This window comes from Podarcis pityusensis, assembly GCF_964106645.2.
Source record: "Podarcis pityusensis genome assembly, chromosome: 3".
Lineage (NCBI taxonomy): Eukaryota > Metazoa > Chordata > Lepidosauria > Squamata > Lacertidae > Podarcis > Podarcis pityusensis.
Genome location: NC_138026.1, coordinates 27939163 through 27956829, shown reverse-complemented (window position 1 = coordinate 27956829; position 17667 = coordinate 27939163). Strand labels below are relative to the sequence as shown.

The following is a 17667-nucleotide window of genomic DNA, read 5'->3' as shown; positions in this document are numbered from 1 at the left end:
CTGGTTGGAAGAGGCACTGGGGCCCAGCCAGACGTGTCAGTGAAGCAGTCCCCAGAGATTTTACAGCCCATGGACCCCCTCCCGCCCAAACCGGTAGTGAGGCTCACCGCGTCGCTCCAGCTGCCCAATGGAATCACCATGGACGTGCCAATCACCATTGACTCCGGAAGCAATGCGGACTTTATAGGGCAGGACTTTGTCGACCGGCACGCTATACAGTTGCTGCCTGCCACGCTGCCCCTGCAGGTTGTCACGGTGGATGGCAGGGAGCTGCTAGGGGGGCAAGTGGTGAAGCAGACGCCACCAATGGTGATGCGACTTGGGAATCACAGGGAAATCATCAGCTTCAATGTCACTCAACTATCGGACACGCCCATTGTATTGGGCATGAGTTGGCTGGACAAGCACAGCCCGACGCTGGCTTGGTACCAGAGGCAGCTGACCTTCGGCTCTTCCTTTTGCGCTGAACACTGCATCGTGCCCAGGCAGGAAGGAGAGGAAGAGGAGTCACAGCTGCAGCTAGGCACGCTGCAAGCGGTTCCCCACAAGTACGCAGAATTTTTGGAGGTTTTCTGCGAGAAGGAGGCAGACAGGCTACCCCCCCACAGACCATATGACTGCAAAATTGACCTGCTGCCGGGGGCGGCGCTGCCCAAAGGGAAGCTGTATTCCATGTCTGAGGACGAACTGCAGGAACTCAAAGAGTTCATAGATCATAATTTGGAGCGCGGTTTCATCCGAGAGTCCAAGGCAGCGGGGGGCAGTCCGGTATTCTTTGTTAAGAAGAGGGACACGCCCCAAAAAAGACTTGTAGTGGACTTTCGCATCTTGAACAGTGTGACCAAGCCATCGGACTTCCCCATGCCCCGAATCGACGACCTCCTCGCAAAGGTACGGAAGGGCAGAGTGTTCACCAAGTTGGACCTGCGAGGGGCATACAACCTCATTCGCATGCGGGAGGGAGATGAGTGGAAGACAGCCATGTTCACGCCCCTGGGCACCTACGAATATAGAGTTATGCCTTTTGGATTGCAAAATGGCTCCCACGTTTTTCAAGCTTTCATGCATCACGTGTTGGCGGGGCTCCTCTACAAGACGTGCGTCTGTTTCTTGGATGACATCCTGATCTTTTCGGAATCGCAGCAGGAGCATGACAGACACGTCAAGGAAGTGCTGAGCAGGCTACAGCAACATAGGCTTTACGCCAAGCTGGAGAAGTGCCAATTCGACGTGACGGAGGTGGATTTCCTGGGCTACAAGTTGTCTGATAAAGGGCTCGCCATGGACAGCGCCAAGGTCCGAGCAGTGTTGGATTGGAAAAGCCCACGCAACCGGAAGGAGGTCCAACGGTTTGTCGGCTTCGCGAACTTCTATCGCAAGTTTATCAAAGGCTTTGCGATGCAGACAGCGGCCATCACGGACACGCTCAGCTCCAAGAAAAAGAAGTTCATCTGGACAGAGCAGGCGGAGCAGTCCTTTCAGGCACTCAAGCGTCTCTTCGCGTCGGAAGAGCAGCTGCTTCATGTCAACCCCAGCAGGCCGATGAGGGTGGAGACAGACGCTTCAGACAGAGCCGTGGGAGCAGTCCTGCTGCAGAAAGACCCGCAGGGGGTTTGGAGGCCGGGAGCGTTTTACTCAAGGAAGCTCAGCAAGTCCGAACAGAACTACACCATCTGGGACAGGGAGTTGCTGGCCATTCATGCAGCGTTCAAAGCGTGGAGGCACTTCCTGATCGGCGCCAAGCACACGGTGCAGGTCTGCACGGACCACAAGAATCTAGAGCACTGGCGCACGGCACGGTTCCTGAACCAGAGGCAGATACGTTGGGCTGAGTTCTTTGCGAATTTCGACTTCCGAATAGAATATGTCCCGGGGGACACCAACATCATGGCGGATGCTCTCTCCCGTAAGCCACAGTATCTGGAGGAGGCAACGCCAGCGGCCGCCATGCACATCTTCGCACCGACAGTGTGGGCGTGCGCGGCGGCAACAGTTGACCTGGATGCGGTGCGACGAGCGTTGCAGGATGACTCCTTCGCGCAAGCAAAGATGGCAGAGGTGCACAGGGGCACGGCAGCGACCGACGAGTTCCAGCTGCGAGATGGTTTGCTCATCCGTAAAGGGGCCATCTACGTGCCGGGAGACGAACTTCGCGCCAAGGTACTGCGGCAGCTGCACGACGCGCCCACTGCCGGGCACTTTGGCAAGGAGAAGACGGTGGAATTAGTAGCCAGAGACTTCTGGTGGCCCGGAATGAGAGGGGAAGTCGCGGACTACGTGGCGAGGTGTGACACCTGCCAGAGGGCCAAACCAGTGCACAGACCGCCGGCCGGACTGCTGGAACCGCTGCAAACTCCGTTCGAACCATGGGAGAGAGTGGCCCTGGACTTTGTCACGGATCTGCCCAGCTCGAGGGGCAAGACGGCTGTGCTGGTGGTGGTGGACTTGTTCTCCAAGATGGCACATTTCATTCCGTGTGCGAAGGTGGCCACGGCGGAACAAACCGCCAAACTGTTCATAGACCACGTGTTCAAGGTTCACGGTCTGCCGCGGTCTATTCTGTCCGACCGAGGGCGACAGTTCATCTCGAACTTCTGGCAGAGGCTGATGGGCTTCCTGAACGTCAAGATCAACCTGGCGTCGGCTAGACACCCGCAGACCAACGGGCAAGCGGAGCGGGTCAATGCCATCATGCAGCAGTACCTGAGATGTTATGCGAATCAACAGCCTGCGACGTGGGTGGATTACCTGCCTCTCGCCGAGTTCGCCTACAACAACACGAAGCACGTGTCCACGGGGGTCACGCCGTTCTTCGCCAACAACGGGAGGCACCCCAGAACCTTCCCGGGACTGGAAAGAATGGGGGAGGGGGAGCCGCAGACAGCAGATGCGTTCGCGTCGGAGTTGCAGGAGGTCCACGATCAGCTGCGGCGGCACCTGGAGCTGGCTAAACACGCATACAAGGTACAAGCGGACAAACACAGAAGGGTTGGCGAAGAGATCCATGTGGGAGACTGGGTCTGGTTAGCAGCCCACGCAGTGCCGGCCAGGTCGTTGGCGAAGAAGAAACTAGGGCATAAACAACTGGGGCCCTACCAAGTTGAAGAACAGGTCAACCCGGTGGCTTTCAGGCTGGCTCTTCCGGAGGGTTCCAGAATGCATCCGGTGTTCCACAGATCGGTGCTCACTCCCTACAAGGCACCTCACAGGTTTCAGGAACCAGGAACGGCACCGGGTCCGCTCCGAGAGAGAACCGGGCAAGGGGGAGTGGCACAGGAGGAGCGCATCAACGAAGTCACGGAGATTTTGGACTCCAGATGGGGGGAAGAGGGGGTAGAATACTTTCTCGCCAAGGAGGGCACCCCGGCCAGTGCCAACAGCTGGGTGCCGGGCTACGCTTTGGACGAACCTCTGCTCAAAGAAGAGTTTCATGCCCTCTTCCCACACAGGCCAATGCCAGCAGACTTTTTCGACGACTGGCTTTTCACGCCCACGCTTTCAGCCAGCACGTTCCGGGGGTTCGACTCGGACGAGGAACCGACACGAGACGCCCGTTCCCCAGAGGGGTCACCCTCGGGATCTGCTTCAGAACCCTCGTATTGGTGGGATGATCGACCAGAGGAGCAGTTCCGCAGAAGGTGGCTGGAGGGTCCAGGACGAGCAACGTCTCCAGAAGGCAACGAGGGAGAGACGGACATGGACGTTTTCGGGGACGACCCGGGTTTCGAGCACGGCGGCACAGAGATGGAAGCGGAAGTGACCGTCGTCAACGAGAGCAGGGAGGAAGAACCGGAAGACTTCGGATGGCGGCCCGCCACGGGAAGCGAACTGTATCCGACATTCGTCCCCCTGACACAGCTGCACCCAGATCCCGCACCGGAAGGAGGGGAGGGGGGAAGAGGGGGCTTCGAGGGGGGGATGGATGTCAGGGGTTCAGGAGCAGAGGCAAGGGCAAGGGAGGAAACAGAGAGCGAGGGGGAGGAGGCAGAAGAAAAGATGAGTGATGACGACGACCCGAGATCTCCGAGTCTTTCCAGTGAATCAGAAGATTCACAGAAAGGAGCACCAGTGGCCAGGGCAAGGGGGGAGCCTAGGGGGACACCCCAGGAAGATAGAGCCAGAGGGGACTCAGAGGGGAGCAGTTGGAAATCGGGACCAGCGTCACCGCCAGAGAGCAGGGAAGAGGAAGGGCGCCAGGGATCAAGCGCTGGCAGCTCACAACAGGGGGGAGGGCACGAGTCAGGAGTGGCCACACCTCCATCGGGGAGCGAAGAAACGGTCAGACGGAAGGTGGAAGGTTGGGCGCGCGCGACAAGTTCAAATGCACAGGAAGGTGGCGCAATAGGCAGCCCGGAAAGGGAGCCAGGTCCTAAAGCCCGCCGAAAGGAGGGAGAAGAGTCAGGGGGGTCAGCGTCAGCGTCAGAGGAATCCCGGAAGGAAGAGACCCCGGGGGGCAGAGGGACCCAGAGAAGAACAGTCAGGCGGAAAAGGTGGAGCAAGGCTAGGATATTAAGTTGGTGTACAAGGGGCGGAGACTCAGATGGGGCTTCGCCGATCTAACCATTAGACGTAGGGTTGCACGCAGCAGCTTGAGAATGGAAACTGTAACTCAATAAAGACTTTTATTTAATGATCGCTGGCTAGCGTGATCCTCTGTGAGCTAGGATCTGGAAGCAGCTCTGACAATCATCATCATGTTTCTTGAGTTATTAACAGAGCCCTAGAAAAACTCATCCCAATTCTCGCTATTTATTCAGCTATATCCAGCCTTTGCTTTGAGGATCTCAAGGTACATGCCCCCCTTTTATTCTCACCACAACCCTGACAAGGTGGGTAAAGGGAAGAGATAGTGACTGGGCCCATATCACCAGAGAGCAGGGATGGGGAAGAAATTGGATTCAGTTTGCATTCCAAGGCAAACTTGCCTTATTTCCTCTTTTTTGAAACAAGACATAAACCAAAATAGACATTCAGAATTTGCACTTCTCTGAATTCTGCAATGCAGATCTCCAGACAAGTAATATGTAAAAAATAAATAAATGCATATACGCTCGGGTGAAATGTGTGTAAAAAATGCAAATATTTGGAGAAAAATTGCAAAAACATGGTTCTTAGGCAAAATTGTATTTGTGCATATTAGGAGAAATATTTTCTCCAAATATTTGCATTTTTTACACACATTTCACCCGAGCGTATATGCATTTATTTATTTTTTATGCTATCATAAAGTCATGCTATCATGCTATCATAAAGTCATGCTATCATGCTGATGGATTTTTATGTGGACTGTCTTTAAAAAAAAAAAAAAGCTGCAAATTGATGTGGAAGTGTAAAAACCGAACTTAAGATTTGAAAGAAAAACCAAAGTGACAAGATTCGCACATCCCTTCCAGAGAGCTTTATGGCTAAGTGGGAACTGGAAGCTAGCTCTTGCCAGTCCTAACCCATCACTCTGACATCTAATGTGGTGTGATGGGTTATTCTCATTTAATCCAGAAGTTTGTGTTGATGGTGAATATACAAACATTTAAAGGATGATATTGCTGTCAGTTCCTTGCATTGAAGGTAAGTTCGTGCAATCAGCTTTTACAGACAAAATCTTACCATGGGGTGATTATGAAATTAATTTTTACATACTCTTTATTTTCACAGAATCATAGAATCGTAGAATTGTAGAGTTGGAAGGATTTGTTCCTGCAGATGTAGTGGAGCAAAAAACAACAACAACTTCTCAAAACACACTTGACACTTTTTAAAGGAGTCCTTTCACACTTCACAACATGGGAATGTGGTGCAAATTATTTTTTATTTTCTTTATTAAATGTCTGTACCGCCCTTCATCCAAGGATCACAGGGCGGTTCATAATATAAAATGAATCAGCTGAAGCAATCTGGTTCCTGCCTGTGTGTTTGCACTGCCTCACGCCTTGTCCTCATGGTAAGCAGCAACAATTCACCCACCAGGAGGTCAGGTAAGTGCCTCCGTCCCACCATCCTGTCTGCTGCTAGCTGTGGTGTCCCAGAAATTCTGTTGCTTGTTACACTGTAGTATTTTTGACACAGCTGGTGGTACCTAAAATGTTTTGCTGTAGATGAGTTCCCCAAATCAGCCATGAATGCAAAAAGAACTGCGGTGCCGTAAAACAAACGGCAAGAGCCATACTAAGAAATTGCATTTTCCTGCAGCAGTGCCACTGTAAATTCTTTTATCGGTTCCCCTGTTAATTAGAATTGCTGTGTGTTGTCTAACAATAGAAGATTTCATTATGCCTTCTTCAGTAATTATATATTTTAACTATAAAGTATAGCCTATAAATATCAGACAAAAACAAGCACCACCACCTTCTTTGGGTACAGTTAAGGTTGTAAATAGGCATCCCTTTAGAACAAAACTACATGGTGGGGAAAACTGAAGCCAGCTACCAGCTTTGGCTACTGAGGTGAAGTTTAAAAGTTATCCTTACTACATTGTGATGTGCTGGTATAGGAAATGAGCTGTAATGTTGGTTGGCACATGTTTTGTTTGCCCTAGGTGAGTCTTCTGTAATGTACTTTCCTTCCCTGTTGTTAGTGACTTTCTTTAGAAACCCCCCTGGGATAGATATCACATCAACAATACTTAGCAATAAAATGGAAGTCAAGACTTCTGCTTCTGAAGAGCAGAGGTATGGTCCAGATATTGTTGGACTCCAACTCCCATCAGCCTCAGTCTGCATGGCCGTTGGTCATGGACAGAGACAATGGTAATTGTTGTCCAACCCCCAGAGGGTTCCATATTGGTTACCCCGGCCATAGTGTCTGCCCTTTACAAATATGGCCACTCTGTTCTGGCAGAGTCCCTCTGTGCCAGTACCTTGACTGAAACCATAGAGAAGAAGAAAGCTAGACTGTCTCCACATTACCAGTGGCAGAGGAAGCAGCTTGGGCGCCTGGGGCGGCACGCCCAGGAGCAGTGCGAGCCACCCATAGGGCCGGGGACTCCTTCCACTCAGCCTGCCTCCTCCGACTCAGCCGCCCTACAGCTGGGGGGGAGGGGAGGCAGCGGGCAGACCGTTTGGGCAGCACAGAGCCTATGAGTGCCCAAGCCACTGCGTCTCTCCCAGGAGAGACGCGTGGCTTGGGTGCACTGCAGGCCCCGCAGTGAGTGCCGCCTGGCATTTTGTCACCCCCCTCAGTGGTGACACCCGGGGTGGCCCGCACCCACCACACCCTCTTCCTCTGCCCCTGCACTTTACTGGCCATCTGTGTGCTGCGTATTCTGTTCTGATGGAGAAATATCTTTCTCTTGAACATAGGTGCCAACTCCCTGGGGTTCTGGGTGCCCGAGCAGCCACAAAACTCCCCATAAAGGGGCTGGGCACCCACAAATTTCAGTGCCAGGGCTATCAATTTTGTGTGGCACCCACAACCCCAGGTACTCACGGTTGCAGGGCCAAGCTGGCATTCTTGCTCCTGGAAGTTTCTCCACACAAACTTAAGGTCAATATTGCAGTTACTATGTGAGCAAGATGGCAAACTGAGCAATCATGAAATTACTGGGCTAGATTCCTGAGGTGGAAAGCAAGAGAATGTCACCGGCACATGATATACAATGCCAATGAGCAAAGACATCACATGAGAACTCCCCACATCATGAGGTGAGTGTAATGTTAACACGAAGCCTGAGAGAATACTGATACCAGGTCTAGGCCAAAGCCTTGTAGAAACATACTTTGTGGGTTTGGATTGGGTTCACAATAGTGCCGTAAAGTGGGCCTTCTGACTGGAAGAAGTCTCCCAGATAGGAACATTGGAAGCTGCCATAGACTGAATCAGACCATTGGTCCATTTAGTTCAGCATTGTCTACTGTGACTGTTAGCAGTTTTCCAGGATTTCAGATGGGGAGTCCCTCCTAGCTCTGCTTTGGAGATGCCTGAGATTGACCTTTTGCATGCAAAACAGGTGCTATTTCACCTGTAGTCTTAAAGCTGCAGCCTTAAAGACAGGCAAGCACTGTGACCACTACAATTTGAGGTGCTATAGTTGTTTCCTGCTCCATTTCCTGTTCCATTTGTCCACTCACTTTCCCCCCTCACCTGCTCTGCAGCAGGTGGGGAAGGAATTGGAGGATGTGCAACAGCTTTGTACTCTCTCTCTCTCTCTCTCTCTCTCTCTCACACACACACACACACAAACACACACACTTTTAAAATTAAATTTTCTGTTTCCCACTTTAGAATATTCATTTAGACAACCTTAAAATGTCAGTGACTTTCCTCCTCTCTTTCCATGGTTCATTTTGCATATCATATATCCCTGCATGTTTTACATAAGCTAAACCATTCAGTATTCCATTATTACAACCAACAAAACTTGTTTACACTGTTGAATTTATCTCAAGGCTGCCAAAGTTTCCAAATGTACACAATCTGCCCCCCATATATTCAATAAACATTTTCCAATTCCAATCTTCTTTAAATGTATGTTCTTCTTGTTCTCTTATTCTATATGTTAGGTCCACAAGCTGCACATATTCCATCAGTTTAAGTTGCCATTCTTCTTTAGTTGGGACCTCGCTCGTTTTCCATTTTTGGGCTAACAAAACATGGACCGCAGTGGTGGCATACATAAATAGCCTTTTTTGACACCTGGGAATTTCCAACGAAAAGGACTCTGGTTTCAACAGCTTTGCACTTTCTCATTGCTTTGAGCTAATGAAGGTACACCATCTCTGAACTGATATTTGATGATCCTCCTAACTAATCAGGACAATTCTTGTTCTGTTTCACAGCCATTTTAATCTATTTTGACTAGATGGAGGGCCTTCATGAGATGGTCCATAGTATGTCTGAATATTAGATTTCCACTTTCGGGAACTTCCTCTTCTCCCCCAATAGAATGGTATATTAATGGTACATTTTGTGCATGCATCTCAGAAAGTATCTGTTAAGCTGTTTGAGATACAAAATAGAATACATGTTTGAAATACAAAATACAAATACACACAGTGTTTGGTTGAGTTATAGACTTATTTCAATACTTTCTTTTAAAAGAAATGATTAGCTATGGCTTACCTTTGGATCCCAAGGTATTACTACTTGGATTAATGAAAGATATTGCCAAACAGCAGGACTGGTAAGAAATTCATTAATCATGTTGAAGGTAATATTGACTAAAACTGGCAAAATAAAAAGGCACCTGATCTTTGTAATGGGTTCAGCAAAGCATATAATTATATGATTATATTAAGGGGAACAAAAGGCCAGGACTTTTCGAGATAACAGGAAACCCCTTATTGAATACTGGAATAAGAGACATAAGAAACCTAATGTGCAAAAGCATATTCTGTCAGTTATTTAATTAAACATTTGATTTGATCAGATATATACAGGATGAATTCATTATATTAAATATTTGGTTGTTGTTGTTTTTTAAAACCAACCCTGTCTTGAAACCAGTGAGCCTGGTCCCAGATTTTCAAAGAAGACTGTTTTCAGATTATTATTTTTTTAACCTCTTGTACCACATTAGCTTTTATATGCCCGTTGTCTTTGTCCATGGAGTCTTCTTGCAGGGATACTGGAGTGCCTTGCCGGTTCCTGCTCCAGGTGGATCACGTTTGGTCAAAACTCTCCACTATGACCTGTCCATCTTGGGTGGCCCTGCACGGCATAGCTCATAGCTTCTCTGAGTTATTCAAGCCCCTTCGCCATGGCAAGGCAGTGATCCATGAAGGGAAAGATTGAGGGCACAAGGAGAAGGGGACGACAGAGAATGAGATGGTTGGACAGCGTTCTCGAAGCTACCAGCATGAGTTTGATCAAACTGCGGGAGGCAGTGGAAGACAGGAGTGCCTGGTGTGCTCTGGTCCATGGGGTCATGAAGAGTCGGACACGACTAAACGACTAAACAACAACAAACCACATTAGCTAGGAGGAAGTAAGCCCCCCTGAGTTTTATGACACCAAAAAGTGTTTATAGGGCTGAAGCTTGAATGCCTGCAGTCCGCCCTAACATTCTCCCCTCCCGGCACGTATTGTATCTCGAAGAAAAACTTGGCGAACCCTGGGACCATTTGATCTGTCTCTGGTTAAGCACCCGTGCGGTCCGCCAGTATTCCAGGTTCTTGTGGTTGGTTCGGACCTGGATCTTGTGCCGTGCCCCTATCAAAAGGTGTCTCCATTGACGAAATGCCGCGTAAATCGCAAGCAGTTCTCGGTCATACACCGTGTAGTTTTGCTCCGACTTGCTCAGCTTCCTGGAGAAAAAGGCACATGGTTTCCAGTTCTCCTTGGATCCGGGTTGCAACAATACTGCTCCAATGGCGTGGTCGGACGCGTCCATCTCCAGCCTCATGGGCTTCTCCGGATCCACATGCAGGAGCTGCTCTTCCGAGGTGAAAGCCTTCTTCAATTTCTCAAAGGATTGCTGCACATCCTCTGTCCACGCGAACCTCTTTTTGCTACTAAGACAATCCGTAATGGGTGCTGTCAAGCGGGCGAAGTTCTTTATGAACTTCCTGTAGAAGTTGCTGAAGCCTAGGAACCTCTGCACATCCTTTCGGTTTCTGGGGGCCTTCCATTCCAGCACTGCTTCCACCTTGCCTGGGTCCATGGCCAGTCCCTTGTCTGACAACCTGTATCCTAGGAACTCGACCTCCCAGGCATGGAATTGGCATTTTTCCAGCTTGACCCACAATTGATGCTTCTTCAATCTCTGTAGCACCTCCCTGATGTCTCGGACGTGTTGTGCTTCATTCTCCGAATAGATTAAGACATCATCCGAAAAGGCCACGCAATTCTTGTACAGCAGGGGCCCCAACACATGGTGCATGAAGGATTGAAAGCAGGCGGATCCCGATTGTAATCCAAATGGCATAACCAAATACTCAAAAGCCCCCAGGGGGGTGAACATAGTTGTTTTCCATTCGTCCCCCTCCCGTATTCTAATCAGATTGTATGCCCCCCTTAGGTCCAGCTTGGTAAAAATCTTTCCCTGCCTCACACGTGTCAAAATATCATCGATTCTGGGCATTGGGAAAGTCACGGGTTCTGACACCAAATTCAAACGGCGGTAGTCCACCACAAGTCTGGGCTGATTGGTTGATTTTTTGTCCACAAAGAACACTGGACTTCCCCCCACCGCCTTCGATTCCCTTATGAAGTCCCTCTTCAAGTTCTTGTCAATAAACTGCCTCAACTCCTCCATCTCCCGGTCGGACATGGCGTACAGCTTACCCACCGGTAACTGGGCCCCCGGAAGCAGGTTGATTTGGCAGTCATACGGTCTGTGGGGGGGCAGTCTATCTGCCTCTCTCTTGCTGAAGACCTCCTTCAAATCAGCATACTGCGGTGGAACCCGCCCCTTTTCCTCCAGGGTCACCCCAGCCACCCTGGCCACAGTCATTCTTGGTTCCTTTCCTCCCAGGCAGTGTTCTAAGCAGTAAGCTGACCCAAAGGTGAGCGACCGCTGATGCCATGACACCACTGGGTCATGTAGTGCCAGCCAGCTCATTCCTAGTATTATTGGGGGTCCCGCCAGCGTGGCCACGTGAAAGGCCATGGTTTCCGTGTGCCTGGAAACACTCATCTGCATTGGTGGTGTCTGGTGTGTCACTTCCCCTCCCAGTAGTTCCCTGCCATTAATGGTGGTCACCTGCAAGGGGAAATCTAGTGGCAACAGGTGGAGCTGGTGCTCCAGGGCGAAGTCTCTACTGAAGAAATTACATGAGGAGCCAGAATCAAGCAGACCATTCACCTTGACTGGGTGCCCATTTGGGAGTTCTAGCACCACTTCAATGGCTATAGCTGCTTTGGGAGGGTCACTTCTATTGGTCGCTGGCTGCTGCCCCTGCTGGTCGACAGCCAGGCTTTCTCGTTTCCCTGCACCGGCCCCTCCTCCCCCTTCTCGTCATGGCCTGCTGTCCCCATCATGCCTTGCCAAGCCTTTCGTTGGGGACAGACCCTCGCAAAATGTCCTGGCCGCTGACAAAGGAAACACTTCTTGGTAGTTTTCCACTCCTTTCCCTCCTTTTTCCGGACTTCGCTAGCGTTTGAAACTTCGCGCGCACGCGCTCCATCAATTTCCATTGGCTCTGCCGCCTGGGAAGGCTCCCTCGGCATCTCAGGAATGCGGTTGCCATGGAAACGCTCCCCCCTTATCTCCCGCCTTTCCTGAGCCCGCGCTTCCTGGCGTACACCAATCCCAAGCACAGTCTTTGTGAGCTCATCCATCGACCGTGGGCGGGGCGCTCTGGACAACTCGTCTTTCACTTCGGGGGCCAAACCTGCCTCAAAAAGCATTTGTACTGGTTCAGAGCCCAGGTCCCACCCGAGCTTGTGCACTAACATCGCAAAACGCGACCAGTAGCTTCTGACGGACAGGCTCCCCTGCTTGCACCCCAGCAGCTCCCTCCGTGCCACACTTTGCTCCACCTCGCTGGAGAACATTGCGTCCATTGCCTGGTAGAATTTTTTAAGATCTTTTAATGCATCATTCTCCGTCGCCATCAAGGGCCTGATCCATTCCCGTGCCCCATCCTGCAGATGTCCAATAATGTACGCCACCCTCTCCCTGTCATCAGCAAAGTCATTTTTCTGCAATTCCAAAGCGTATTGAATTTCCGTTCGGAAAGCATTGTAGTCTTGGGGCTTCCCTCCAAACTTATTTACCAGCCCGGGGACCTTCCTCCCTATCGGGGTGGCTCTGACCTGCGCATCCTGAGCCCGCCTCTCCTCCAGCCGCGCCGACAAGGTAGCGAGCGACATGTGCCTCCAGGTCTTGATTCCTCTCGACAAGACCTCGCACCATGGCTGCTGGCTCTGTCTCTCCGGCTGGTCCTGTCTGGCTCATTGTGCTGCCTTCCCCGGGCTGCGCACAAGCAACGTCAGAGACTCACGGATTGCTGTAATGGTTCCTAAGGTGGTTGCTTGTGCGTAAGCAGGTGCCTATCTTCCTGGCTGGGTGCAAACACCAGGCTGGGCTGCCAAAGTGAACCTCCTCTGTCCGGACAGTCACTCGCCCGTGGCTGACTCAATCGCTGGCAGAATCCGTCAGTGGGCGTTTCTTAAACTTCTTCCAGCAAAGAAGTTCTTTGACGCCTAGTCTCCACCTACCCTCTCTGCGCGGAAGCCTTCTGCGCAAGGAGGGCGTGGGCAACGGAGGACCCCTAGTCTCCCCGCTGGTCCCAGGCAAGGAGTCATGGGACCGCCTCGCCACTTCCCCCACGTTATTGACCTAATTATTCTAAAAAGTTGTGCTGGGCGAGAGCTAGTGGATGCAATGGAAGCTGTAAAGTAAGATTTCTTAGCAGCTTTCATAGCCATCTCATAGGCTTTCATAAGCGTCCTATAAGATGTTCTTGAGGCTCCGTCACAAGTCCTTCGCCATACTTGCTCTAGCCGTCTGAGATCTCACTTCATTTTCCGGAGCTCCTCAGTAAACCAAGGGGCCTGGTTTTGACGGGGTCGCAGAGGGCGCTTAGGCGCGATTTCATCAATGGCTGCTAAGAGCCGGTTATTCCAGTCCTCAACAAGGTCATCTAATGAGTCGCCAGGAGGAGCAGGGTCCCGCAAGGCTTTATGGGCTGGATTCAACTAAAGAGTTATGGCCAGTTCAATGGAAAGCCACACTGCACATATAATTATGTTTTGATCCGTGGCAGCATCTCCAGGTAAGGTTGGGAGAGACCTTTACCTGAAACCCTGGAGAGCTGCTGCCAGTCAGGGTTGACAATACTGATGGACTCTTCGTTTGACTTGCTATAAGCCAGCTTCCTAGCTATCTGCTTAAAGAGTGCACCAGTTTGAGTGTGTGTGTGTGTGTGTGTGTGTGTGTGTGTATGTAGGGGAGATACGGCCCATGGACAGGAAACAGGTCAGCCTTATTATATAGCCTTTCTATCACAAAATACTCCTCTGGTGCACAATCTGTTTAGAGCTACTGCCTTCGCAGTCTTCCGAGGCCGCTTTTAGATCTAAACAGAGTTGATTTTGGTTTTCGTTTTATATAATATTATCATCTTCATGCGGGGGAGGAGGAAGCATCCCTTTTGCTCAGATGTACTGCAGCTTTTCCATTTCCCCACCTCTTCTGACGCTTCCATATCGTGCAACAGCTGGGCGAGGGCAGTGCTAGCTCTCTAGTTCTATGCTGAGCTGCTGGGGTCCCCCCCCCCACCTCCCTTCTTTCTTTCCTTTTTGGCCTTTGTTAATTTTTTTCCCTGATACATAACAGACTCTCCCCAGCTGTTCAAATGAAGTTGGAGGAGTTCTTTTGTGCTTGGTTTCTGCTCAAGCCGACACCTCGGCGTACGTTCTTACATTAAAGTGGGTTTTCGCTTCAGTAGGTAAATAAACTACAGTGGGGCCTGTTGTTCAGTAAAATTGAGCATGTGGGCACCATGGAAAGACAATGTGAAATGTGAATTGCCCACATCCTACGAACAAGAATTGCTGGCCTCTCACTGTGATGAAGGGCACTGCAACATCTTGGCATAAGCCCCTGTGTGTAATTACTTTAAATTGTGACTTTTACCTCTCTTTTGTTTCGTTCCTATTCGTGCTATTTCTTCACATGCCTTCGGTGTCAGCTAATTGGTGCATAGGCATTTTTTCCCTCCTCATCTGAAGTCCATTTACTTCATTAGAACATTAGCGTGTGTTCTGATGTTAATTGGGCTTCACATTTCTATGCAATAGCGTGAGCTCTATTGTCGCCACTGAGCTCACTGCTCTGAATGATGAAAGGCTGACATGAGGCCGATTTGTGTATGCTTTTTGACTATGCTAGCATGAATTGCTATAACAGTGAATTGATTTTAATTTCTGCGGTCTGCTTTGGAGAAATGGTACAAAATAATAATAATAATAATAATAATAATAATAATAGGGATTTTAAAAAAGAAAAGAAAAGAGAAATCATGCTTCATGAATGGGGAAAAACCGGGCTTCTTTACCCCCAAAACTGACCACCCCTTTCTCTATTTCTGCTGTAGTTATTGTAGTCTGCCTCTTTTGATCTTGGATCCATAAACATAAATCCCTCTGACATGTGACAGAGAAGTTAAAGAGCAAGAGAACTTGGCTGTGATGCAAGATAGGGAAAGGAAACCAAATGTTTTGATGAAAATAGGAACAAACAGTATGACTCTACACAAGTAGAATACATGGGGATCCAGACAAGTTTTCCTACAGTGAAGTAAATTCTAGACTCTATGAAGAATCAAGCAGTAAGAAGAGGTTCAACAGGCAATTAGATCTATGGCTAGCAGGATGCTAAATCTCTTTCTCCTAACCTTTGGCCCTTCAGATGGAGCTGAAGTACAGTTCCCATTGTTGCTGGCCATTGGCCATGCTCGGATATCACTCAGTCCTATGAATTCTCACTAAAAACATGAGTACCACCACCATCAACAGAATTTACTAGCAAGACAACCTTAGGTTGCAATCCCATGTGTGCTTACCTAAAAGTAAGATTTCTGTAAATGGAAGGAATTCTATGAAATTACTGGGGTCATGATGGACAAAAGTTCCATCAAATTTTGGGACATATCCTTTCATGATAAAATAATGTCAAGTTTTCCAGGTTGTTCTGAAAAAAATAATTAATGGCACATTATGATCATATTACTGTTGACTAGTTGAAAAATGGTGTATGTGGGAGAGAAAGGGTTTAGATGCAATAATTACATTTCGAAAAGAAATCACAACTAGAAATCTGATTTTCTTTATAAAAAAAAAATCACATAAAACCATTGTGAAGCAAGTCTGATTGGTCCTATTACTTTTGGTTACTGGATCAATTTAATTTTAGTGAATTTGTGGAGGGGTGTTTCTTGCTTCAGATGCTTGTAAGAATGTAAAAGCTGTTCCTATAACATTTGTGAGGGGGTGCCATTAGTTATACCTAGGTAGAAGTGAACTGAATTCTTAGATAGAACTGCCACACTCAACACTCTCTGCAGGGACTGATCTAGGTCCTAACTACAGAGAACTATGTGCATAAACTAGTCAAGTTCCAGTTTGTTGATAGAGAGTCATTGCATCTCCTCAAAACTTATGTGCAAGGGCTTTTGTCTGCAGAGTTGAAGGAGTGTGTGTGTGTGCCTATTAGTCAGGGCAGAATAATTTTCTTGACATGGATCTCTCGAGGGTACCAGAATGATGATGGACAGATGATTATATTTTTTATTACCTCAGTGTACATTGTGCTTTATGGTGTGTCACAAAAAAGGGGGAATATGATATGAAGGAGAGGAACGAATGCTAGGTTGGCACTCTACTTGAACCAGCACGAATTCTTAAAGCATCTTCTTTGGACATTTGGTATGGGGAACCTGCGCCCCTCTGGATTTTTGTTTTGGCTCCACTTCCCATCAGCCCCAGCCAACATGGCCTGTGGTGAGGGATGATGGGAGCTGTAGTCCCAACAAGAGCTGGAGGTCCACAGCTAGCCCACACCAAGTCAAAGAAATTTTAGTTTTCATTAGGCTAGCAGTCTTAGCTCTGCAATCCACTTCAAATCCAGCAGTCTCTCATAACGTGGTGATAATTGTTGCGGAGGGTGAGTGCGGGAACCCAATTTGAACTCTTATTGTGTAGTGAATTCCAACTAATCTACACTGCCAACACATCTTTTTTTCTTTTCTAAATGGCAAGGGAATGCATTGTTTATGCAAATATCCAAAAGCCCTATTCTGAAGTTTGTTTAACTGTGCTGATGTCTGAGAATGGGCACGAGAATGGAAGTGTCAATAAAAAGGCAGATGAACACTTCAGCTTGGCATGGCGCACCAGCACATTGGACAGGTACATTTGCACCTATAGGAAAACTCCAACTTGTCCACAAACCAAGATGAGGGACCTTCTCAGCATAATAGCCAGTGCTTAAGACAATGGGATTTGCTGTTGTTGTGTTTTGCTCTTTAGAGTTATGGAGAGTTGAACATAACACTAAGCATACCCAATGTTTACTCCAAGCGGATGTTTCTCAGGCAGCCTTGTTTGTTATGTGGTCAGCTGCAACTTTGCAAACCTGGCCAGCACCATACTGGGAAGGCACAAGCAGGCCTTGTTGGGTTAGCACACCTGTGTCTTTGCTCACAGCTGTTTGGATCACAACGGAGCTGCTGTTAGCAGTTTTGAAATGCTTGCACACACCACACACCCACTGCCTGCTGCTTTATAGCATCCATTGGCACATTTCTGCCAAGACTGAATTGCCCATTGGAATATGGGAACACCAAAGGTTCTTTCTGTATGGGAACAAGCCAAGTAGCCTCAGCACTGTGCTTGACAATATTACACTCCTCAATGTGAAAAAAGTGTGTGTGTGTGTGTGTGTGTGTGTGTGTGTGTGTCTGTCTGTCTCTCTCTCTCTCTGTCTGTCTGTGTGTGTGTTGGAGGAATGTTTGAGACATAAATATGTCAAGATCTGTGTGCACGGACATGTATATAATTGCACTAATTTCTTTCTCTGTTCATCATAACAGAGAAGCTCAAAACGGTGCAAACATTTTTTTTCTTAGTTGCTGTCATTCTCCCCTTCCCGCTTTCATCATGTTGAAACAATGAACGTTGAAGACTGAAAATCAAATCTTTCTAGAAATAATTGAATGTCTGCCTAATTCAACAGATCCTATAGAAAGAGCTCACAAAAATAAGTGTGGATTTGTGGGACAAAGGGAG

The 17667-nt window shown here is 48.7% G+C and overlaps 1 protein-coding gene across 1 annotated transcript in view; it reads right to left on the bottom strand.

Moving 5' to 3' along the window:
- ASAP2 (ArfGAP with SH3 domain, ankyrin repeat and PH domain 2) overlaps nucleotides 1-3408 on the bottom strand; it is a 505514-nt gene extending 502106 nt beyond the window's left edge. Inside the window, exon 1 of the mRNA XM_080999021.1 lies at nucleotides 3097-3408. Within this exon, the coding sequence (XP_080855147.1) occupies nucleotides 3097-3162 (66 nt within the window). The 5' untranslated portion in view covers nucleotides 3163-3408. The remainder of the gene's footprint in view (nucleotides 1-3096) is intronic.
- Between the last annotated feature and the right edge of the window lie 14259 nt (nucleotides 3409-17667).